At 43.7% G+C, this 24,880-nt stretch overlaps 1 protein-coding gene across 2 annotated transcripts in view; it reads right to left on the minus strand.

Annotated features, from left to right (window-relative positions):
• Nucleotides 1–24,880, minus strand: part of FIRRM (FIGNL1 interacting regulator of recombination and mitosis) — a 69,124-nt gene that overhangs the window by 27,875 nt on the left and 16,369 nt on the right. For both annotated transcript variants that reach the window (XM_072998263.2, XM_078392440.1), the window contains exons 8-15: nt 24,376–24,514; nt 22,565–22,645; nt 19,484–19,548; nt 16,866–17,014; nt 15,085–15,214; nt 14,028–14,214; nt 6,852–6,934; nt 955–1,006 (exon numbers count right to left, since the gene is read on the minus strand). In XM_072998263.2, coding sequence (XP_072854364.2) covers nt 955–1,006; nt 6,852–6,934; nt 14,028–14,214; nt 15,085–15,214; nt 16,866–17,014; nt 19,484–19,548; nt 22,565–22,645; nt 24,376–24,514 — 886 coding nt within the window. The remainder of the gene's footprint in view (nt 1–954; nt 1,007–6,851; nt 6,935–14,027; nt 14,215–15,084; nt 15,215–16,865; nt 17,015–19,483; nt 19,549–22,564; nt 22,646–24,375; nt 24,515–24,880) is intronic.

Genomic DNA, 24,880 nt, shown 5'->3' on the forward strand with positions numbered 1-24,880 from the left:
TGAACCTCCTAGAAACATTTTTACAGCCTCTGGGACTCCCAAAGGCCCACAAGTAAGCAGACTATGATCTATTTTGCAAAAAAAGGGGGGGGGCTGGAAGTAGTGGTTTCCTGCTCCTGGGCCTGGGGGTATTCCCCAACACTCCCACAACCCAGACCCCCAAAATGAACCAGAGTAGTCATCTAGGCACATTTTGTTTCTTCCTTGCAAAAACTAATATTCTCAGCAATTTCTGGGCATGGGGCAAGCCTTCAGACTCTTAACCTACAGAGTTACAAACTGAAAATTGCTAAACCTAATTTCACCTCTAATAAAACTCAACTTCTTTTACACATAAACTACCTCTGTACTGCATGAATTACCCTGCTTCCAGCAACTGCAAACAGGAAATCAGGAAAATATTACACAAGAAAAAAGGAAAGAGGGCATAGTTTAGTTCAGCTTCCTGGATGGCTCAAACAAACAAGGCAAATCCATACTATGAGGAGGGGAAAGATCCGAAGCCATTCAATAATCAGACCAAGAGAAGAAAATCATTTCCAAAATTTAACAAAGCCCAACAACTGAGCAAAAGCAATGGATTTCATTCAGGCTATGGCATCCAGGGCATGCCTCCTTCCCACCCAGATGCCCACTTGGGCAGAACTATCAGCTGGATCAGTAGAAATGCTGGGTTCTGTGTCCCAAAGCCTTAGAAAGTGAATTCACCATAGGTGATACATTTGTATATTCTTTCTGACAAACCACAAAATACATATTTAGTACACAATGGAGAAAGATTTTAAGGAAACTAATGAGAAAATTAGCATTTCCTTTGTTTTGTATAAGAAAGTCTCACAAGATTTCAACAGCCCTTGGATTACAAACTGGACCACCTGTGCTACTCCAACTACATATTCGGCTTTGACTGGTTACTTTTAAGTCTGCTTCTGGACAAAACCACATTTGGCTTACCAGGTACGCTACAATAAATGTATGATGAGAACACAGATCTGCTGTTCCATACCTGGGAGATCAGAAAGAAAGCATAATTAGCATGAGTCTCTGATTAGCAAGTAAGTCAGTAGGTTTCACTTGCTATCTGTGTTGACCATGAGCTAGAAATAATAGTTTACTTACTGTAACTGTAGTTCTTCAAGTTGTCACCCATGAATTCACACTAATGGTTTGTCTGCATTTCCTGTGCAGTCCTCCTTAGAATCTTCCAGAACTTAAAAGTCATTATTAGTTCCACCCCTACACGCAGTGCGTGCTCCTTCATCCAACAGTTAACCTTCAGTCCACATGTCTGCTACTAAATTAAACATTTGTGTGGCAGACAGAGGGGAGGCTGGGTGGGATGTGTGAAATCACAGATGACCACTCAAAGAACTACAATTTGTAACCTGTCCTTCTTTGTGGTCTCTCTGCTTCACACTAATGAGTAGCTAACAAACCACTTACTGGCTGATGAGATGTCAAGCCAATAGTGGAGCAATCTCAGTACATCCAGCAATGCATCCAACGTTGCTGTGATGTCCAAACTGTAAAGTTTTACAAATGTCATGAGCTGGGATAGGTTGCTGCCTCACAAATCTTTTGCATTTGGGTTCTGCTTAGGAAAGTTGTTGAGACGGCAACCCCCCTAATGGAATGACCATTCATAGAATCAGGTATTATTTTTCTCACCAACTGATGGAAGAAAATAATATTCACTGGTCATCTGGAAAATATTTGTGAAGAGACCTGGCTACCCTTCTTATTTTCTTGGTAGCACACAATTTGTTCTGCAGAAGTGCTCAATTCATGATAGACAGAAAGCCACGGAATCTAGTGTATTTAACCTTTCTTAGTCCACTGAAGGCGAGAAGAAAAATGTTAGCAACACCAAAGGCTGGTTTAAATGAAAATCCAAGATGACTTTTGGTAGAAAAGATACATCCGCAAATAGGGTTATTTTATCTTTGCAAAATCTGATATATTCATTTGTTCAAATGGTAGTTTCATCAACTGATGCAAAATAACTGAAAGTGATTATTGTGGCACTGGGGGCTTGATGTCAGGGTATAAATTTCTTAAGCCCTTCAAGAACCTCTTTCATTCTGAATGTTTAAAATACTGTGAAGCAGATGAACCTTCTATCTGGTTAGCAACAACAGCTGATGTTCTTTTAGAGAAGGGTATGACAATCTCTTCTCTCTTAGGTTCAGTAGGAAATAAAGAACAGTGTGCAATTAGGAGGCTGGTACTCTTCCCCCCCCCCATCAAATTCTAGTCATCTGATTTCTAGCCTCCATAAAAACTCTTTTGATTGTTGGAGAATTCTCCACACCATTAGTGTCAACCTATTGAGATCTGGGTTGCAAACTGAACCTTATTCTTCAGTTATCATATCTGGTATCATTGCCAGCTGCCAAAACTCTGATGCAATCTGAAGTAGGTTCATAAAGCATTGTTGGCATATCCACCATGGCACAATCAGAATTGCTTTTACCCTTTTCTTGATGCAACTTCCTTGATGCACAATTGTTCTGTGTATCATTGGGAATGGCAGGAAAAGGTAGACTAGCCTTTTGGACCACCAGATGGTAAATGTGTCTCCCAGAGATTCCTCTCTGCAGCCTGCCCATGAGTAGTACTCCACATATTTCTTGTTTTTCTCTGTCAAAAGTAAGTCTATTTGAGGATGATCCCACTTTTCGCAGATGAGTCTGAAAATCTGTGGAGAAAGTTTCCAGTCATGAACTTCACCTGCTCAATGACTCAAGAGGTCTGCAACTCGGTTGTTTTCTCCCAGAACATGAACAGATATCAGAAATATATGTCTCTGGATACACCATTCCCATAGTTGGACAGTCAAATAAAGAAAAGGGGCTGCAAGGAGTGTTCTCTCGTTTATATAATACAGTGGTGCCTTGCTAGACAGTTACCCCACATGACAGTTTTTTTGCTAGACACTGACTTTTAGCGATCGCTATAGTGATTCGCAAAACAGTGATTTCTATGGGAGAATTTCGCTGGACAATGTTTGGTCCCTGCTTTGCAAACCGATTTTCACTAGAGAACTATTTTGACAGCTCTCTCCGTGCTTGCAAAACAGGTGTTTTCGGGATCTAAGCTTTGCAAGACAGTGATTTAAACAGCTGATGGGCGGGTCGCAAAATGGCTTTCCTATGGCCGATCTTCGCTAGACAATGATAATTCTTCCCCATTGGAACGCATTAAACAGGTTTCAATACATTCCAATGGGGAAATGCTTTTCGCTAGACAATGATTTCACTAAACAGCGATTTCAGTGGACGGATTATCATCGTCTAGTGAGACACCACTGTACATTGTTGTAGAATCATTGGTTGGCGTCTGCACTACTTTGCCCACAAAGAGTCTTGAAAGCTCCAGATGCTTTTATTACTGCCAACGTTTTTACCTTGTTCGTATGAAGCCTTTCCTCCTCGAGACCATAGGGCATGAATCTGTTTGTCCAAACAGCGGACACGCCATCCTGTCAGACGTTTATCCATAGTGACCAATACTGAGGGTTATATCTGTGAAGATTCTCATTCATCCAGGTGAGGTTATCTGGAAGTCGAGTCATGGCAACTGGACCTCTTTCTTACTAGGCTGAAATGTTTCACTACTCATCCAAGTAGCTTGTTCAGTTTGAGGAGAGTCGGTAGGAAACCCCTGATAGAGCTTCCACTTTGGTTTCACTTCCCCTTGGTCTAAATAGGTTCATTAGATGGACTAAGGATGGGGGAGTAAGTGAAAATCCCACTTCTGCAGGGGATTTTCTATATGTACATGTATGCACATCCTCATCTCCATAGAAACCAAGAAGAAGGGAGACGGACATCTGAAGACAGCCCTTAAGGCCTGTGGATATCCAAACTGGGCCTTTAACATGGCAATGTCCTGACTCAGCAGGACAATGGAATAGTCTGAGACCCGAGCCGATGGAAGAACCTGGTCATTCCTTACATGGTGGGTGTGCCTGAAAAGCTCAAAAGGATTTTTGGTAAACACCATGTAGCCATGCACTTCAAACCCACAAACACACTAAGGCAGAAGTCCCCCTCTGGCAGCTCTTATTAGCCAGGAAGTGCAAGGGCCCAGTATACATGTGGTGGCTTTCACCTCTTCAAACATCACGTCTACATCATCAGGCTGCAACAACAGAAACAAACAGGTTACTCACCTGTAACTTCAGTTTTTTGACTGGACATCTGTGTATTCACACAATGTGTCAACTATAGGATCTAAGTCAGAGTGGATCTGAACTACTTTCTCTGCAAAGAGCTGTGCAAAATCTTCACATTGGGTTGCCAAGTTGTCAGCATCCTTCTCTTGTGGCCATTTATGCAATAAGCCAATGACAACTCCCCTGGGTGGCTTTGTGCAGATACAATGGTGGCAGAGAATAACTTCTTTGCTGCCACCACAGCCACAGAGTAGGCTTTTCCAATAGGCTCTAACCTGTGTTCGACTGGATCTGCTCTGAGTTTTCTGCCATCATCACTCTAGTCTCCATCCCTTGTTTTATCATCCCCAGCTCCATAGTAAACCAACGAGTTAGTTTGGCTGCATTTTGTGGGAGGGGATGCTTAAGAGCAATCATATCAATAGCCCTTGTCACCTCTACATTCCAGAAATCCACCAAGGCCTTGACAGGATCGCCTGCCAAGACAGCAGGAAAACTCCCCAAGAGGTGTTGGGAAACCATTTGGATCCACCAGTCTCCTAGGGCGGACCATTTTAATTGGTCCACCCCACCCCCTCAGAGGCTCAGTTTCAATAAGCCTAAACCTTACCAGGTAGTGATCTGTCCATAACAATGGAACTACCAGTTCTTCCACGCCCAGATCACCCCCATCCTGACCAGTACAGAAAATCAGGGCAAAATTGTGCCCTGCAACATGAATAGGGCCAGATACCAGTTGGGACAGCCCCATGGGAGGCAATGGGAGACATGAAGTCCTTAGCCACTCCTGATAAACTGGTCTCTGTTCGGATATTGAAGTCCTCCAGTACAACAACCTGAGGTGACTGCAGCACCACAAGACACCTGATCAGGCAAGGAGACTTCTGTGCAGAGGTATGGGTGATAAACCAACAGAATCCCTGTCCTGTTCTGGGCACCTTCTGTCAGGTACATGCATTCAAACTCAGCAGTTGTGAGGCAGGGCACCTGGCAAGGGTGACTGAATCTTAGTATACTATTGCAACTCCTCCTCCCTGCCACCTAGGTCTGGCCTGCTGTTGCACAGAGGACTCAGGTGGACAAAGCTGAGAGAAACTGACTCTCCCAGCTTCATTCAATCAGGCCTCTGTATTGCAAGCCAGGTCAGCATGTTCATCGAGGACCAAATCCTGGATGTTAGCTTACCTTTTACTGACTTGGCATTTAGCAACAGCACCTTCAACCCAGAGGGTTGGCATAATGGCTACTCATGTTATTAGAGTTGGGAGACAGCTGCCTCACAGTCCAGGTGTATAAAAGCAGCAGTCCAACAAAACAAAGTTCCTCAAGGAAAGTGGAGGGACACAACAACATTTCCTGGCCCACACATGCCCCCACCCTGGCAGATGACACAAGGACCTTCTTTTCCTCCACCCAAGAACACTGGCAGTAGCAGCATCTCCCCAGCCAGGGTTTAAAAGTCAGAGAAGGAAGAGAGGAGGAAGGAAGGAAGGCACCTGCCTCAACAGTCCAGAGGTGGGAGGTCGTGGTCCTGCAGAAAAGCCCTGGTCCAAAAGGCCGAAGTTCAGCAGGGGCAGGGACGCAGCAGCAGCAGCAGCAGATGTTTCCTGGACCACATACTCCCCTGCTCCATGGTGATGGAGGTCTCACTGTGACCAGCTGTTTCTTCTGTTTAGTCTTTACCATTTGGCATCTTAGTATGACTTGGTTCCATAGACTGGCTGTTCTTTTTCTACACCAAGGCCGCTTTTTTCCATGTTGACTGTTTTAAGACTATCCCCATTATCGATGTTCAATGCTGTGAGGGCCTGGTCTCCTCTTGTGTATGTATTGGAGTCATTTCAAACTGTAAGGCTTCCATAAGTACCTTCTTTGATAGTGTCATACAAACAGAAATTGTGGATGCTAGCACTGAAGTCTGCTTAGAGATGACATTGACAGTCTGCAATGACTTCTCCCACAGATAAAATGTCAGTCTGGATTTTTTTTAAATCACTACCCTTGCAAAACATTTTCCAATTCTGGTCAGTTTTTGTCTGGTGATTCTCTCCTAAGCAATAAAGGCACTTTGAGTGTCCTTTTGTGAGAGGGATTTTATTTTCACAGGTGACACACTTCTTAAACAGGTTTGCTAAGGATACAAACAGCAGAATGAATGGATGGTGAATACAACTTTTCTTTTTTCTTTTTAGAAACATAGGGTGGAAGACTAACAACAAGACAAAAATGATGAAGGAAATAGGTAAGTATTCACAACAACAGTTGAAAATTGGCTCAAGAATGCTGTTGCAGTGCAGCTTTAGCAGCAGTCAAAATGGAACTGAAGGTTAACCGTTGAGTGGAGGAACATGTGCTAATGACTTTTAGACTCTGGAAAATTCCAAGGAAGACTCCACAGAGGGCAGGAAAACCCATCGTATGAATCACAAAGATCACAAAGAAGACCACTTGGGTCCAGTCTTCAAGCCTATTAATGTGTCTAGCAAACTATTTTAACAAGTATGATGCAAGAGGGAAGCATGAGTTACTGCCATACATGCCATTCTTCTCAAAGAAAATACATGTTTTCTTCTCAAAGAAAGGGTAATTTTCCAGTATGGTTTTAAGTCTCCCACAAAAGACCAACTCAGGCCTTTGCTACAACTATCGATCCTTGAATTCTTTTCCAGCTTACCGGGCAAGGAAGCACCAAGCATCCATAGCTAGGAGAGTAGTGATCATATTAGATGCAAGAATAGTCTCTAACAGGGAGCATTCCTGAGGGAAAACAAAAACACAAATACTGTATAGAAGTACAGAGTCAGTTAGGAAGAACTGTTTCTTAGGTCTTCCCAACAACTAACAAGAGACTTTCAGCTGAGACAAGTAAAAGGCCACAGAACAAGATTCTAGATTGTAGCTGTACAAAGAAACCATAATTAATCTAATGGTACTGGTCAAGGGATTTACACTAACTTACACTGTAAAATGTACGGCTCTACCCTTGGACTGACCAAAGTTCTTAGTTCTGAATTCCAGACTGGTGGCTGCTTCACAGAAGAGACCAGGTTTTTGTCACTCTACTGAACCATCCACTCATCACTGGGAAACAAAGCCAATTTAGGCATTACTTTTTTGGATAGCAGAACTTTTGCCAGAAAAGAAACAGAAAAATAGTGAGGGTAAGGGTACATAATGTAATTATTTTCATCCAGATCCTTCTCTAAAGTAGCTGATCTGTTGCTTGTTTGTTTATAATCATAGTACAACACGTCTACTCAAATTTCAGCACCACCGTCATAATGCCAAGAAACCTTACTGACCTGTCAATTACAACATAGCAGAAAAGGCAAACAATCACTACATAAGCAATCACTCAGCAAACACTATGCAGCTTCCAGCATTTGGGGCCTTAACTTATTTTATTTATTCATTCATACATACACATATACTTTACCTTTCTCCTGAAAAGAACCTAATATCAATCACAAAATTTAGAAATTCTGCACTAAGTTGTAATAATGGAAATATTATCAGTGCTTTCATTAAACTGTTTACATTTCCTGATAATGCTGGTGTCTCATAAATATGTATCCATGAAAACTGACATATTCATCTCTGATGAACTGAAAGTTTCAAATTTCAAATTACAACAGGTGTAATTCCTACTGAGGAAGGTCGACAGGGGAAAAGTGTCCCTGCTGGTCCTCCTCGACATCTCAGCAGCCTTTGATACCATTGACCACGGTATCCTCCTGGGGAGGCTCTCTGAGTTGGGAATCGGGGGCCTTGCACTGGCCTGGCTCCGCTCCTTCTTGGAGGACCGTCCCCAGAGAGTACAGCTTGGGGAGAGTGTCCCGGCCCCGTGGATTCTCAATTGTGGGGTTCCACAGGGGTCGATTATCTCCCCAATGCTGTTTAACATCTATATGAGGCAGCTGGGAGGGGTCATCCGGGGGTGTGGAGCCCGGTGTCATCAGTACGCTGATGATACTCAGCTCTACATCTCCTTTCCACCTACCGCAGGAGATGCCGTTCTATCCCTTCAGCGCTGCCTGGGGACCGTACTGCAATGGATGCAGGAGAACGGGCTGAGGCTGAACCCGGACAAGACAGAAGTACTAAGGGTGGGTGTCCCCACAGTGCGGGGTTTGGGAAACTCCCTCTCCTTCGGGGGGGGGGGGTGTTACATACAGCACTGATGTTACCTGTCTGTCATGGGTTTGGAGGGAAAGTTCCATCCTATGGGGAGTGGAAGGCGGGACATCAGGAGGAGGGGCTGTACTGTATATATATGTGGAGAAGTGGAAGAAGGAGCTGGAGGGAGAGCTGAGAGAAGAAGCTTGAGTGGGAGTCTGTGTGTCAGACAGGGTACTACTGTGTGTCAGTCAGTACCAACCTGATAGGTTCAGGTGTCTGTATGGTTAGCCAGAACTGATAGGTTCAGGGTCTGTGCTTCAAGTTAAGTGTTCTGTGTGAACCAAACTGTGTGTATGTATGATTGAGACTAAGCCACGTTACTGTATCTTATTCACTTGATCCTTTTATTTTTCCCTGTGTGTTATTTAATAAACCTTGTTCTTTTATTTGTTGAAAATCCATCCCTGGTCTGTGTGACTTCTTATAGGGAAGTGTTCTTTTCCCTAGTGGAAAGAGCGTTTGTGGACTTCTCAGTAAGGGAAACTGAGAAGATGACCATCATGCGATCTTTAATCAGTGGCAGCCTTGCAGAAGTCTATGCAGAGATGCCAGAGGAACTGATGAAAGATTTTGCAGAGTTTAAAAAACTGGTGTTTGCCAGACATGGGATAAATGCGGAACAGCTGAGGCAAAGATTCAGGTCAATCACCAAGAAACCAGAGCAGACTTTTACCCAAGTGGGGGCCCAATTGGTGAGGCTGCTAGAGAAATGGCTATCTCAGGAGGGGACAGAGACCTTTCAGCAGCTCAAAGACTTGATAGCGCTGGAACAGTTCTATTCAGTCCTGCATGGGGAACTGAAATTCCAGGTGAGGGAAAGGAAACCGAAATCTGTGGCAGAAGCAGCCGAGATCGCAGATTTTATTTCCCAAATAAGAAAGCCCTTGGGTGAGGGGAAATCGATGGGGAAACCTAAAGAAACCTACAGCAAGTACTCTCAGGGACCAGGAAGAAACCAGCAAGGGGGAGGGGCCCATGGTGAAGGGAAGCCCTCAGACATGAAACCAAGACCTCAGATTTTGGAGGGAAAACCAAAACAAGATGAGAAAGACTTAAAATATAGCAGAAAATGTTATTTCTGTCAGGGAAAGGGCCATCTAATCTCAGAGTGTGAGAAATTAAAGCAGCTAAAAGGAATTGTGCCTCAGGATTCGAGTGGAACCAAGCCAAAAGCTGTGTTCTGTGTCCAGAAAGAGCAAAGCTCCTTGTCACTGAGGGAGCCTGTTGCCATGGCTACTCAATCTGGAACAGTTACATCTGCTGATCAGGCTGAGGAAAATGGTCCTCTTGTGGAGGTCAAGCGCTGCTTACTCGTGAGAACAGATTCTCAGTTGTTTGAAACAGCAGGGGTGGACGTAGGAATACTTGACCATCAGTATCGGGGGCTGAGGGACACTTGTTCCCAGGTGACCCTGTGCCATCCAGATATTATTCCTAGGGAATATATAATCCCAAATGAGAGCATGAAGGTGGCAGGGATTGAGGGGCAGGTGATCTCACTGCCAGTAGCGGAGGTACCTGTGAACTTTCAAGGCTGGAGGGGAGTTTGGCGGCTAGCGATTTCATCGACTCTGCCAGCAGCCGTGCTCGTGGGAAATGACCTGGCTGAACATGTGAAACGGGTGCTAGTGATTACACGTTCACAAGCCACCATGGGGACAGTTCAGGGGGGTAATGATGAGCCAGAGACGGAAGCAGAGGGGAGTTCAGAAGCTGGGGTGGAAACCTTAACCACAGACAGCCGATTTGGCCAAGAGCAAAAGGCAGACGCCACTCTCCAAAAGTGTTTTGAACAGGTGACTGACGCCCAGCTAACACCTGAAACCCCAGTGAGATTTCTAGAGAAAAAGGGGATTTTGTATAGAGAGACCCTGAGGAATATCTCAAAAGGGGGAGATGGGATCAGAAGTCAGCTAGTGGTACCTGAAAAGTATCGCCCCATGATCTTACAAAGGGGGCACTCTGACATGTTTGCTGCACACTTAGGGGTGAACAAAACACAGCAGAGAATCACACAGAATTTTTACTGGCCTGACATAGGGAAGCAGATCAGGGAGTTCTGTAAACAATGTGATGTGTGTCAAAGGCAGGGGAATAGCCGCGACAGGACCAAAGCAAAGTTGTGCCCTTTGCCTGTGATTGACACTCCGTTCAAATGCATAGGGGTGGATATTGTGGGACCTTTGCCCAAGGCCACAAAGAGGGGGAACAGGTTCATTCTCACCATTGTGGACCATGCCACGAGGTACCCTGAAGCCATTCCCTTGACTAACATTGAAACTAACACAGTGGCAGATGCCTTGGTGGGGTATATGTCCAGGATGGGATTTGCCTCAGAAATAATCACAGATCTGGGCGCATCGTTCACATCAAAGCTCATGAAACGGTTATGGCAAATCTGTGGAATTAAGCACAAGGAAACCACTGCCTATCACCCTGAAAGTAATGGGTTAACTGAGAAGTTCAATGGGACTCTAATGCGCATGATTAGGGCTTACTTGGCAGAGAATCCAAACAATTGGGACCAGAAGCTGCAATCCCTTTTGTTTGCTTATCGATCAGTGCCACAAGCCAGTACCGGGTTCAGTCCGTTTGAACTTTTATTTGGGAGAAGGGTGAAAGGGCCCCTTGATTTGATCAAACAAAATTGGGAGCAGATCACCCAGGATGACCCACAAGACGTTGTGACATATATAGACTCTTTAAGGAATGACCTAAAGAGAAACCTAGAGCTAGCAGCAGAGACCCTGCAAGCTCAAAAGGTCAGAAAGAAAGCTTGGGATGACCAGGAAGGCAGGGAGAGGCACTTTAACCCAGGGGAGGAAGTGCTTTGGCCTAGGCTCTGCAAAGAGAACAAACTGCAGCTGGGTAGCCCAGAAATAGAATGCTTGGGTCACATAGTAGGGGGGGGAGTGATAAAACCCCTAGAGGCCAAAATAGAAGCCGTTCGTGATTGGCCTAGACCCAACACCAAGAAAAAAGTCAAATCATTTCTTGGGTTGGTGGGCTACTACAGAACGTTCATCCCGAGGTTTGGCGAGATAGCGACTCCGCTGACCGATCTGACGAGGAAGAAGACTGATGACCGCATCCCGTGGACCAGCGACTGTGAGGAGGCGTTCCAGAGGTTGAAGCAGGCGCTCATCAACTATCCAGTGCTGCGTGCTCCAGACTTCGACCGGGAGTTCATCATCTACACCGATGCGTCTAACAGCGGGGTAGGAGCAGTTCTTTGCCAGGAGGATGAGAATGGTGACCAGCATCCAGTGTCCTACCTGAGTAGGAAACTCCAGAAAGGTGAGAGACATTTGGCAACCGTGGAGAAGGAGTGTCTGGCCATAGTATACGCGATCCAGAAGGCCAAGCCTTACATCTGGGGAAGACATTTTATTCTGTGCACTGACCATTTACCACTGCAATGGTTAAAGACAATGAAAACCCACAATAGTAAACTTATGAGGTGGGCTTTAAATCTGCAAGACTATGACTTTGAAGTGAAGGTGGTCAGAGGGTCAGTGAACTGTGTTGCTGACGCCTTGTCAAGAAGACCTGAAGAATGAAGACGGCGAAAGAAACATGGACTATGTATATATTTTGATGACAAAAAGTCAAATGTGTCTGTTTATTAAACATGGTGGTTTGTATGAATAAAGGTAACTTGATGTATTGTTAATGGTAAATGTTTAAATGCCTAATAGAGTGTAAGTATAAGTAAGTATGGTATTGTATGTTATTATATGACTGTTTTTGTATGTTTTGGATCCAGGTTGTTTTTTGGAGAAAAGCACCTTAGCTTTCCCCCTACAAAACAACTTATAAAGAGGGGAGGTGTTACATACAGCACTGATGTTACCTGTCTGTCATGGGTTTGGAGGGAAAGTTCCATCCTATGGGGAGTGGAAGGCGGGACATCAGGAGGAGGGGCTGTACTGTATATATATGTGGAGAAGTGGAAGAAGGAGCTGGAGGGAGAGCTGAGAGAAGAAGCTTGAGTGGGAGTCTGTGTGTCAGACAGGGTACTACTGTGTGTCAGTCAGTACCAACCTGATAGGTTCAGGTGTCTGTATGGTTAGCCAGAACTGATAGGTTCAGGGTCTGTGCTTCAAGTTAAGTGTTCTGTGTGAACCAAACTGTGTGTATGTATGATTGAGACTAAGCCACGTTACTGTATCTTATTCACTTGATCCTTTTATTTTTCCCTGTGTGTTATTTAATAAACCTTGTTCTTTTATTTGTTGAAAATCCATCCCTGGTCTGTGTGACTTCTTATAGGGAATGGTTGGTGGCAGCTTAGTGAAACCGTGGCATATCCCAGTAGGTCTGGGTTTGTCACATTGATTTGCCACCAACCATTCCCTATAAGAAGTCACACAGACCAGGGATGGATTTTCAACAAATAAAAGAACAAGGTTTATTAAATAACACACAGGGAAAAATAAAAGGATCAAGTGAATAAGATACAGTAACGTGGCTTAGTCTCAATCATCCATACACACAGTTTGGTTCACACAGAACACTTAACTTGAAGCACAGACCCTGAACCTATCAGTTCTGGCTAACCATACAGACACCTGAACCTATCAGGTTGGTACTGACTGACACACAGTAGTACCCTGTCTGACACACAGACTCCCACTCAAGCTTCTTCTCTCAGCTCTCCCTCCAGCTCCTTCTTCCACTTCTCCACATATATATACAGTACAGCCCCTCCTCCTGATGTCCCGCCTTCCACTCCCCATAGGATGGAACTTTCCCTCCAAACCCATGACAGGGGGTGACCCTCCCTGCCAAGGATGGGGTCCGGAGCTTGCAGATCCATCTGGACCCGGCGCTCACTTGGAATCCCAGGTGGCGTCGGTGGTCCGAACCGCCTTCTACCACCTTAGGCGGATAGCCCAGCTGCGGCCCTATCTCAATGTTGGGGCCCTCACTACCTTGGTGCATGCGCTCGTAATCTCAAGATTAGACCACTGTAATGCACTCTACGTGGGACTGCCTTTGAGGCTGCTGCGGAAACTTCAGGTGGTGCAGAATGCCGCGGCCAGACTCCTCAGTGGTGTGAAAAAATACCAACACATTTCACCCACTCTGGCTGCATTGCATTGGCTGCCCATCCGATTCCGCATCGACTTCAAAGTGTTAATGCTTACGTATAAAGCCCTAAACGGCTTAGGGCCTCGATACTTGACGGAACGCCTACTTCCAACAAGATCTACCCGTGTCACTCGCGCGAGCCAGGAGGTGAGGCTGAGGAGCCTAACGCCGAGGAAGGCCCGGAATGAAAAGACAAGAAATTGGGCCTTCTTGGCGGTGGCTTCTCACCTCTGGAATAACCTACCCCCTGATATTTGCACGGCTCCCTTGCTGGGTATTTTAAAAAATCAACTAAAAACACTGATGTTTCGGCAGGCCTTCCCTCAGCCAAGTCCTGATTTCCCCTCTCTTTCCTCTTCCTAGTGTCTGTCCCATCTTGTCGAAAGTCTTTCCCCTTATAAAAAATTGTTTTTAATTACATTGTTGTATTTTTGTTGTAAGCCGCCTAGAGTGGTCTTAATCGACTAGATAGGCGGGATATAAATAAAATAAAATAAAATAAAATAAAGTAAATTAAAATAAATAAAACAGGTGCTCAAAATCCAGATTAATTGTGATTTGTAATACTCTTCCTTACCAGTAGATGGAAATGTGATGCAGAGAGGGATGTGATAAAGGCACACAAGCGGATGCAGACATAGTGATAAAACGTGGCAGAATGCTCCACTTGCTCTGTTCCTGTTGTTCTTGGCAAAACAATAGGGAGGGAAAGCTCACCAGAGCACTGCTGAAGACTGTGGAAGAGGGCTGTAAACAAGGGCATCCTATACAGAAGAGAACAGCAAAGTTACTTCCTTGCTACAAGATGACCAGAAAATACTTTTTCCTGTTTTCAGATTTTGAGATACATTTCTGACAATGTATAATAAACATAAAATAAAAAACAGAAGGAAGGACAAAATAAACAGTAACTGATGCACTGAAGCATTTAAGTTGGATAAGCAATTTCTACGTAGCAAAACACCAGTTAATGAACAATAGCAATTAGGGTAACAGATTATAATCGCTTGACTTACGTTGCCTTCTTGTGAAACAGATTGGCTTTGTGAGATAGGCTACACCCCACATTTTACAGAACCTTTCTGGAGGACTAGATGGTTCTATTGCATTCATGCACAGTGCAATATATATTCAGGAAGTTATGGGTTTCACAACTTCTTTTTGTTAGTACATGAGGATGATGTTAGGATTTGTAGGCAGCTAAGGATCCTGAAGCTGAGGCTCCAATACGTTGGCCATCTCATGAGAAGAGAAGACTCCCTGGAAAAGACCTTGATGTTGGGAAAGTGTGAAGCCAAGAGGAGAAGGGGACGACAGAGGATGAGATGGTTGGACAGCGTCATCGAAGCAACCAACATGAATTTGACCAAACTCCAGGAGGCAGTGGAAGACAGGAGAGCCTGGTGTGCTCTGGTCCATGGGGCCACAAAGAGTTGTATCTAACTGTATGTAACTTTACAGTGAATTCTGATAATATTTACTTGCTTCATTAAACTACCCTTTCTTCAGCACATCAGTGCACCTGTTCTTTACTAAGCACATTCAAAGCCTCCCAGTTCTACCAAAACAGAGCATTCTGAGTCAAATAAATCTCTACCTGCTAACAAAGATCCTTTGCAGTGACAAGGAATTACCTGGGAATTTCTTCTGGGAGCTGACTTCCTGTGTTCCAAAGAGCTTGCACATCCTGGGTTTCAGATGGCAGTTTGTCCATTACAGATATTAGAAGACGACATTGTGGAAGGTACAGCTCAGGGGAGAGATCTGGAATCAATTTGTTAAAAAGATTTTTTAAAAAAAACCTTAAGAATAAGTCTGTGCTCCTATGACGTAATACTATAATACCGGGAGTTCAAATCCCCACTGGGCAGGACTCAATGATCAACAGGGTCCCTTTCAACTCTGCAGTTACAAGTCGACTTACAAACTCTGCCTCCCAGAAAAGCCAGCTTGTGTACCTTTGGGAAAGCTGCACAGTCAAAGAACAGCTTTAAAAAAGGGAATGGTAGACTGTTTCTGAGTGAAAAGGATTGCCATAAATCAAAATCAATTTGATGGAACACAATTATTATTATGGTGGCTAGACAGCTCAGTGAGTTGGGTATCTCACAGAGTTATTTCAAGTGGTCAGGGGCCTATTGGCTGACAAGAGGAGAATACAGTTCACATTGTAGCTCGCTGTGAAGAATTTGCACAGTACTGCAGCAAAATTTCATGGATCCACTCTTACTTGGATGCTGTAGTTAACAGAGGTCCTGTGGGTGTAACTACAGCCATGGCTTCTCCTGTATTAATGGATATATTTCAGTTCTTGTAGGCTGATGAAGTGGACAGGACCTTTGAAGAGGTGAATGCTACCATATGTCTGCTGGACCCTTGCCCTTCCTGGCATATAAGAAGGGGGACTGATCAAGTGGATAGGAGGAATTATGAATGCCTCCTTGCAGCAGGGTAGAATCCCAGCATGTTTATAGGAAGCAATAGTAAGACCATTGCTGAAACAGCCCTCCTTTGATCCTAAGATACTGGATAATACCAGCCTGTCTCTAATGTTCCATTCTTGGATAATGTGCTGGACTGGTTAGTGGCTTCTCAGCTTCAGGGGTTCCAGGATGACGCAGATTATCTAGATCCATTTCAATTTGGTTTCATTCCTGCTGATGGGATGGAGACTGCTTTGTCGTCTTGGTGGATGATCTATGTCAAGAACTGGACAGGGGGAGTGTGTGTCTATTAGTTCCGCTGGAGCTCTCAGTGGCTTTCAATACCATGGTATCCTTCTGGATTGTCTCACTGGAATGGGGCTTGGAGGCACTCTTCTACAGTGCCTCCAGTTCTTACTGGAGAACTCAGAAGGTGGTGCTGAAGGACTCCTATTCAACACATTGGCCTGGGGGGTCCCTCAGGGTTCTGTTTTTTCCCTTCTATTTAACATCTCCATGAAACGGGTTGTCCTGAGTTTTGGGGTCTGGTGTCACCAATATGCTGATGACACCCAACAAAATCTCTCCTTGCCATCTAAATCCGAGGAAGCTATTTCAGCTCTTGATCAGTGTCTTGTGTCAGGAATGGACTGGATGAGGCTGAATAAACTGAAACTTAATCCAGACAAGACAAAGGTGCTCCTGCTCAGTTGAAAGGCAGCTCAAGGAATAAGGCTGCAGCCTGTGCTGAATGGGGCCGCACTTCCTCTGAAAACACAGGTGTGCAGCTTGTTTGTGCTTCTGGATTTATTCTTGAGCCTGAATGCCTAGATTTTGGCTGTGGCCAGGAGTGCATTTGCACAGTTTGTTTGTTTGTTTGTTTATTGCATTTGTACCCCGCCTATCTAGTCGAACGACTACCGGTGGCAGTATTTTATTCTCTGCTACAAAGGGATTCAATGTAGATGGTCAGGACATTTGTACCTACCTACCTGAAGTTTTGCTTAATACCACTTCGAGAAAAGGCCGAAAAGAAAGCAGATGAAGGAGAAGTGGATCCAATGCCATTAGGAATTCCCTTGCTATTTCACTGTGATGAGCCTCAGAAATCACTGGAGCATGAAGGCTTGGAGGAAACTTGCTGTCAGAAAAATATAGTGGTTAGCACTTGCATTCTGAACTATATTCTGCCTGAATTTCTAAGAATCAAAATGGTATAAATCACAGATTTATGCTATTACATCTGCTATTATTAACTGGGAAATACATTTTTCTACAAGATTCTGATTCTTTCCAACGTACAATTCAAAGGGCCAGTTTTGACCAACAAAGCCCCATATGGCTTAACCCAGTGTTCAGTGGTTAAACTGCAGTAGTACCATGAAGACTGCTCACAACCAGAGTGCAATCCCAGGCTCAGGTTGACTCAGCCCTTCCATCCTTCTGAGGTTGATAAACTGAGTACCCAGCTCATGGGGGGGGGAGGGGTTGTGCAACATATAGCCTGCATAATTAAATTATAAGTTGCCCAGAGAATACTTCTGTGCTATGGAGTGGTATATAAAGCAGAACACTTTGCTATTGTTCCTTTCAACACCACATTCCTTAGGGGGCACATATCCCTGCGGGAACCTGCCTATGTGTTAATATGAGCCCCTGAGTTCCTACTCCAGGCCCTGCCTTCTGCTAATGAGAAATACATGGTAACAAAAAAGGACTTCTTTTGTTCTGGCACTCCATCATTCAAATGTCATCAAAGAGCACCTACTACCATTCTTGAAGTTCTTTATGGCACCAAGTGATTTTTTTTTTTTTAGTTACCCAGGCCTTAAGGATTAAAGATTTCACTGAGTGTGAGGCTGAGAGTACTGTGACAGAGAATTCTCAGAGTGTGCCATCCACCTCCTTGACAGAAGATGTGAGGAGACAGATTTTGGTGGTGGAAGAGACCATGAGAGGGCTGTGTATAAAAGAAAACAAACAGAAAAGACCTGAAGAGGGTGACCAGATAGGGGGCAGTGCTTTGGAGGGAAGAGTATAAAAGAGAATGAAAGGAGGGAGGAGGGGGAGCCGAAGAAAGAGAGGGAGGAAGAGACATGCTGTTGGGGAACTGAGGAGAAGGATGAGAAAGATTGGGAAGAGACAGTGGAAGAGGATCCTTGGACAGGAGAATGGAGAGAGTTCAAGGTGCCTAGGGACTATGCAGAGAAGGTGTGGAAAAGACAGGCATACTGTAAGCCACCTTGCTGAGGTGAAACTGAAGAGAGGGAACAAGGAAATGGCAGAAGAGGGACGCCCAGTGTTGTGAGAGCAGAATATGGACCACAAGCCCTGGGAGATCCTGTAGAGGAAAGTCCTTTCCGACCCAGATTATGGCCAACCCCAGGCCAGGAGGTTTCAAAGCCTCAGGTGGGGTGGATTTTTCACCCTCGTCAATGAGGTTGAGTGATGCGTTAACAGAGGAAAGGGGCATATCCCACAAATGGCAATATAAAGAGCTTAGTTCCACACCTCTACCTGTTGAGAGGGTTTTGTTAATATTTGAAGAAAAACTACTGGAAAGAAAGCCTCTGAAGCAAGAGAAAGAAATGGTTAATGAGGTTGGCAATAGCAGTTTGTTAAAAATAAAAGAAGTGTTGATGTTAACTGATGGGGTCCGCGAGTCATCTATGAGGGAATCAGCGGATAAGGGAGAAAGGGGAACTGCACCTAGTCATATTCAGGCATGTTGTAATGTTTTAATTAATAATAATTATATGCCATCAAATTGATTCTAGCATATGGCAGTCTTCCCATGGTTTTCTAGACATAATGTCTCAGGAGTGGCTTACTAGTCCCTCCTTCTGGTGGGCTCTGAGAGCTTTCAGCTTTCCCAAAGCCACACAGATGGAAAGCATGTACTGCCACTCGTCATACACACTTCAGGTGATCTCAGCTGGCCCCATTCCCGCAACAGGGTCCTCAAACATCAGGCTCATGGCTCAGCAGCGAGGAGCTCCACCCAATCAGCTATGCCAGCTCATTTCATTATATATCACTATTATATTTTATTTTAATTTTTACCGTTCATGGCTTTTAAGTTGTAACTTTTATATTTTATCACAAGCCAGCATTGCTGAGGAAAAGCCTACAAAATCTCAAATAAGATGAACAAACTGTTAGTGTTTCCTAAAATGAGTTAGCTTCACTGAGATATTGAATGAAAGGAAGCATTTGGCTAGCTATTTAAAAAACACATTTTTAAAAGCCTTTGATCACAGATTTATCTGTGAGACAAGGTCATAACTGTTTGTGGAGTGGTGCTCATATTTGTCTTCTCAGACAGGCAGCTCAGACACCGTGCTTGATGTTGCTGAAAACACTGAAGGATACACTAGATTCACCAAGACTGCACTTGCACAGAGGGAACGAGGCAGTTCAAGATGCAAAGTCAAAAGACGTCTGTTTTCATTTAAGATGCTCTGCAATCTGCAGTGTGACAGTCATTATATCAATAATGTAGCTTTCAAATTTCTTCCAAATCCCAGCAAAATTGAATGGAATTGAACTGAATTGATGGGATGATAATCTACAATGAAACAAAATTAGTTACCATTTATGCTTCACTTACCTGTATATCTGAAGATATGTTTGATGAAGCTGAGAACAGGAGTCCACCAAGAAAGGAATGAACTCCTGTAAAGCAAACAGTGTCAAACATTTTAATTTAAACTGTGTCCGTTTAAAACTATTTATTTATATCCTGCCTTTCTCCCAACATAAGGACGCAAGGCAAAGCATTAAAAATGTATATATTAAAACAACTGAAAAAAATTACATTGCAATATTTAAAAAAAAACAAATAAAACCACATTTAAAAGAAACAAAATACAGTGCTAAAACTCCTTCCTCTATCTAAATCTGTACTGTATCTCCATTTCCTTTCATTCCCCTGCATAAGCTAGAACTTTGTCTTAACAAGTCAAAGTGTGGGGTTGCAGGGTCTTCCAGGCACCTCACTTTCCCCTGAATTTTCTGTGGAATAATTTTTCTCTTGAAATTCATATTATCCAATCTCTACTGTCTTTTAGAAAACAATGGTTGAAATCCTCTTGGTTAGCATAGTGTGTTGTCTAGAAAAATAATAATAGTTTGCTGTCAAGTCAGTTCTCATTTATGGTGGCCCTCTTCCAGGGCTTCCTAAGTAGAAGCACCTCAGAAGTTGCTTACCATTCCCTTCTTCTAGGCTCACTGAATAGTGAAGATTTGGTGAGTCAACTCCTCCATATTGATTCAAATGGGCCTATTTTACTTGTGACTTACTTTAGTGTAGTAAGTTGCAAGTAGAGGAATCATACAATTTATGGAGGAGTTAACCCACCAAATCCCTACTAATTCAATTAGATCATGAGCAAAAATGCAAGCAGCAGTTATCACACAAACACCTTGTTCAGAATAACGTTGTCATCACCGTACACCCACAACCCTTTATTGTTACAGATAGTTCCAAATCCCACTGGTGACTCTAACAAATATCAATCTGCTGTCTGGTGGACTGACTTAAAGTAAGATTTTCTTTTCCGCCCTTTCTCCCTGCCTTTTTGGCTTCAGAGCTCTCAAAGGGCTTTCCCTCCTGACATCGGAGGAAGCCCTTTGAGAGCTCTGAAGGCGCCGACTGCGACGGCAGGGACCCCCAAGGAGGTCTCCCATGGTGGCAGGCAAGCCCTGGGAGACCTCCCTGGATGTCCGGCCACCGCAATCGGCACCTTTGGAGCTCTCAAAGGGCTTTCCCCCAGACATCGGAGGAAGCCCTTTGAGAACTCCGAAGGCAAAAAGGCAGGGAGAAAGGGCGGGAAATTCGAATTTCCCACCCTTTCTCCGACTTTTTGCAGGGAGCCATTTACGAACGGCTCCATTGGCAAAAAATGGCATCGACTTGCAAACAGAGCCTTGACCTCATTCGCAGGTCGAGGCTCCATTTGCAAGTCGATGCCAATTTTTGCCAACAGAGCTGTTCGTAAATAGAAAAGTTCATATGTAGGGACATTTGTAAGTCGAGGGTTGACTGTATGTATAATTGTTCGTCCATTTCTATCTACACATTTTCTATCATGTCTGTATCAATATCATATCTAATGTATGTTCATTAAGTACTATTTGTTTTTATGGTTGTTGTAGGTTTTTCAGGCTCCTTGGCCATGTTCTTAAGCAGCCTGAAAAACCTACAACAACCATCGGATCCAGGCCGTTAAAGCCTTCGAGAATACTATTTGTTTTACCTCATCCTTATATCAATTTACCTTAAGAACCACCTTGTTTTTATTTATTTATTTATTTATTTATTTATTTATTTATTTATTTATTTATTTATTTATTTATTTATTTATTTATTTATTTATTTATTTATTTATTTATTTAACTTATATGCTACCCACTCTACCCAAAGGTCTCTGGGTGGCTTACAACAATTAAAACAATTGAATGGCAGTCTCCATACCAAAACCCATTCTTAAACCCGATTGAAATGGATCCAGAAAATCCATTTCATCCAGCAGCGCCTGGAGTTACCCGGCCACAACCCTCTCCAAATTTTGTCCAAATAAGGGAGGTTATGCCTTTACCCTGATTAGTGATTCCTTATTTCAATTCAATTCCCTTTTCTACTATATAGGATATGCCCCCTTACAATTCCAGAAGTTAGGTATATACATGCTTTCAACGTTGAAAGCCACCTTAATATTTTTCCCTTTTCTTCTTTCTAAGTAACTCCTTCTCTTATTTGTCTTTTCCCAATTCTTGTTTCTATCTCTCTAAAAATTCTGCTGTCCCTTGTGCCATCTGAGAACATTTTACACACTTGATCTATTTCCAATAGATCTTCCAGGCTATTTTTAATTAAATCTACTGGTTCTCTCCCCTTATCTTCCCTTAGCACACCTAAAACTCTCCTCGGCTCCAGGGTTAGAATTAGATCTCCTAGGTTTTCTCCTCTAATTTCCTCCAGCCCCTCCTTTGATTGGCATACATCATCCACCGCCATCTCATTTCCTTGTTCATTATTCCCTGTCTCCTGTTGACTATAGTCCTTCTTTAACTGCTCCTTGAATAATTTCACCTCTTCGTTGTGGGATCTCACTATATCTAAAATTGTCTGAAGGGTAGATTTTGTTTTGTGACCTTTCTCTCCCTATTGGCTTGCAAGTCTCACCAGCCCCGCTCCTGTCCTGGATCCCTCACTCTCTGTCTTCACCCTGCCCCCCTGTGTATGTGTGATTTTCTCTGTCTCCTAGCGCATGTCTTGGCTCCAGTGAACATTTGCAATCCGATCTGGGCTTTCCCCCATCAGGCATGTCATACCATCGCTATCCCACTTAGAAAGAACTAAAAAATATATTAAAAATAACCCAGCAGCAACAAGTGCAGCAGCATGAGGGCAGGCAGATGCAGGACAAGGACTCAAATGCAACATTTTTAAAAGCCTATGTAGCCCCCTCCACCAATATTCAACACATTCTAAAAACAGATTTAAAGTTTTCCCAAAAGGATACACAGCAACCCAAAAACCACATGGCTATCAAGTAACTTCAAAACAATTTCATAAACCTTGAACTTGATTTTATTTTCACAGTGTAACTATGCTCTTGGTTGGGCAGAACAGTTTACTGCAAAATTATTATGCCCCCTCTAGTGAAAGTGCATTACTAGATCTTACCTTGGTATAGTGTACCAGAGAATTGGCAAAAAATCTACACAATTTGATTGTCCTCTGGAACAATTTATAATCGGTGCTCTCCTACCAAAATGAAAAGAAATACTGAAGTTCAAATTCACAATACTGAATCATTGCCTAGCCAGGTGTGTGTGTGTGTGTTTTTGTTTGTTTGGTTTTTTCCGCTCCAACAGCCCAGGATGCCACCTGACACAACAATCTGTCTCTTCTATTCTCTCCTCTGTGTGCATATAGGAACTCCAATGTAATTAAAAGACAGACCTTTATTAGGACCAATCATAATGCCACAAGCAAGTGAAAGCTTTCAAATTGTCCAGAATGTTACACCAAGATAACTGATTTTTAAGAAAAGGATAAGAAAGAGAAACATTAGGGAAAAATGGCCTGCAGCTAAACCCAATCCCAAAATTGAAATTGCAAACTGAAGAAATCACTGGTAGGTTATGGTTTCATCTAAACAAGCATACTAGGATAAAGAAGTAACAGCCACATCATATCTTAAGATTAATTTCTTAAGAATAACTATAACTCAAGCAACAGTTTGGATGATGTCCTACCTTCCAGCCTTGTCAAGTATGTAAATATGCTAGAGCAGTGGTCCTCAATCTTTTTAACACCACAGACCGGTTGGGGGAGGAATGAGGTCTATGTGCGAGGGGTGCTCGTGCAATGCATGCACACATTCGCGCACATGCACAAAGGGGTGGGAGGCGCTCATGCAGTGCACGCACACACTCGTGCACATGTGCAAAGCGGCGGAGGCATGCACTCGCACACATGTGCAAAGGAGCTGTGCAGGTAGGCGTGCAGGGGGGAGTATGAGCAGGGGGGGCCGTACCCAAGGTATGACGTCATTCCTGCATGTCAATCAGGGGATGGAGCAGGAGGGGCGGAGCCAGAATGACAGTTGGAACAGCTGGGAGAGACAGTTAGGAGTTGGAATGAGGTTCAGAGAGAGTTAAGGACCAGAAGTTATTGAAACAGTGCTAGGGCATAGGAGTAACAAAAAGGGTTAAGAAAAGAAATTGAAAGAATAAAACATATTGGACAAGCAGGAATGATCTCATCAGTTTATCAAGAGAAATATTGACATGATCTGATACACGTTAACACCTGATTTAACACACATGAATATATAACACAGTTACATTTGATTATACTTATGATTCTGTTCAATAATAAAAGAATGTTTGTTTAAAACCCTTGTCTTCTGAAATTGTATGGCCCTTTGGGGTGACAGCTCCTGAGTGTGTGGGATTTGATTTGGTATTAGTATAATACCTGGTGGCAGCGAAAAGGGCGTATTTACCTTTGTGGAGCCCAGAGGTATAAAGGGCACAAAGGGGGATCGCCACAGTCCTCAATCTTTTTAACACCACAGACCGGTTGGGGGAGGAATGGGGTCTATGTGCGAGGGGTGCTCGTGCAATGCGTGCACACATTCGCGCATATGCACAAAGGGGTGGGAGGCGCTCATGCAGTGCACACACACACTCGTGCGCATGTGCAAAGGGGTGGGGGCATGCACTCGCACACATGTGCAAAGGAGCTGTGCAGGTAGGCGTGCAGGGGGGAGTATGAGCAGGGGGGCGGGAGTTTTGTCTCTGTGGCCCGGTCCGCGAACTGGGGATTGGGGATCCCTGTGCTAGAGCCTTCAGTCATAACAGAAGAGTAGACCTTTGGTCTAGAAGTCTAATAAAATAAATAAATAACCCCTTTGGATCTTTAATGGCAGTATTTTTCAGAAGTCAGCTTATCAAGGCCAGCATGCTCATATGTAATAAAGCATTCACCTGGGTTCCAGACTGTGTCATCTGTTCAGCTAGCTGCAAACAAGACTCCAAAGAAAACAAGATGTTTTCACAAAGGCCACTGTAGATATCAGAATGTTTCAAGCTGTTCCTTATCAGTGACTTATGCCTGAGACTCTGCCTGACAAGAAAAAACAATGGACAGTTCTAAAATATTCAGCAGATTATTAGGTCCACTGCAAGTCCATTACAAACCAAACCAAACCAAACCAAACCAAACCAAGTCTTACTTTAAAACGGGGAGGGCTAAGTGGGCAGCCCTCCCAGCAGCCAGATGAGAACTGACTATGGCCGAATGTTTGACAAATACAGTGGTGCCTCGCTTAACAATTGCCTCACATTACGACGAATCCGCTTTACGATGATCTTTTTGCAATCGCAATTGCGATCGCAAAACGATGGTCTAAATGGGGGAATTTCGCTTAGCGATAATCGGTTCCCTGCTTCGGGAACCAGTTTTCGCTTTATGATTATCAAAAACAGCTGA

Source organism: Pogona vitticeps, chromosome 4, assembly GCF_051106095.1.
Source record: "Pogona vitticeps strain Pit_001003342236 chromosome 4, PviZW2.1, whole genome shotgun sequence".
Lineage (NCBI taxonomy): Eukaryota > Metazoa > Chordata > Lepidosauria > Squamata > Agamidae > Pogona > Pogona vitticeps.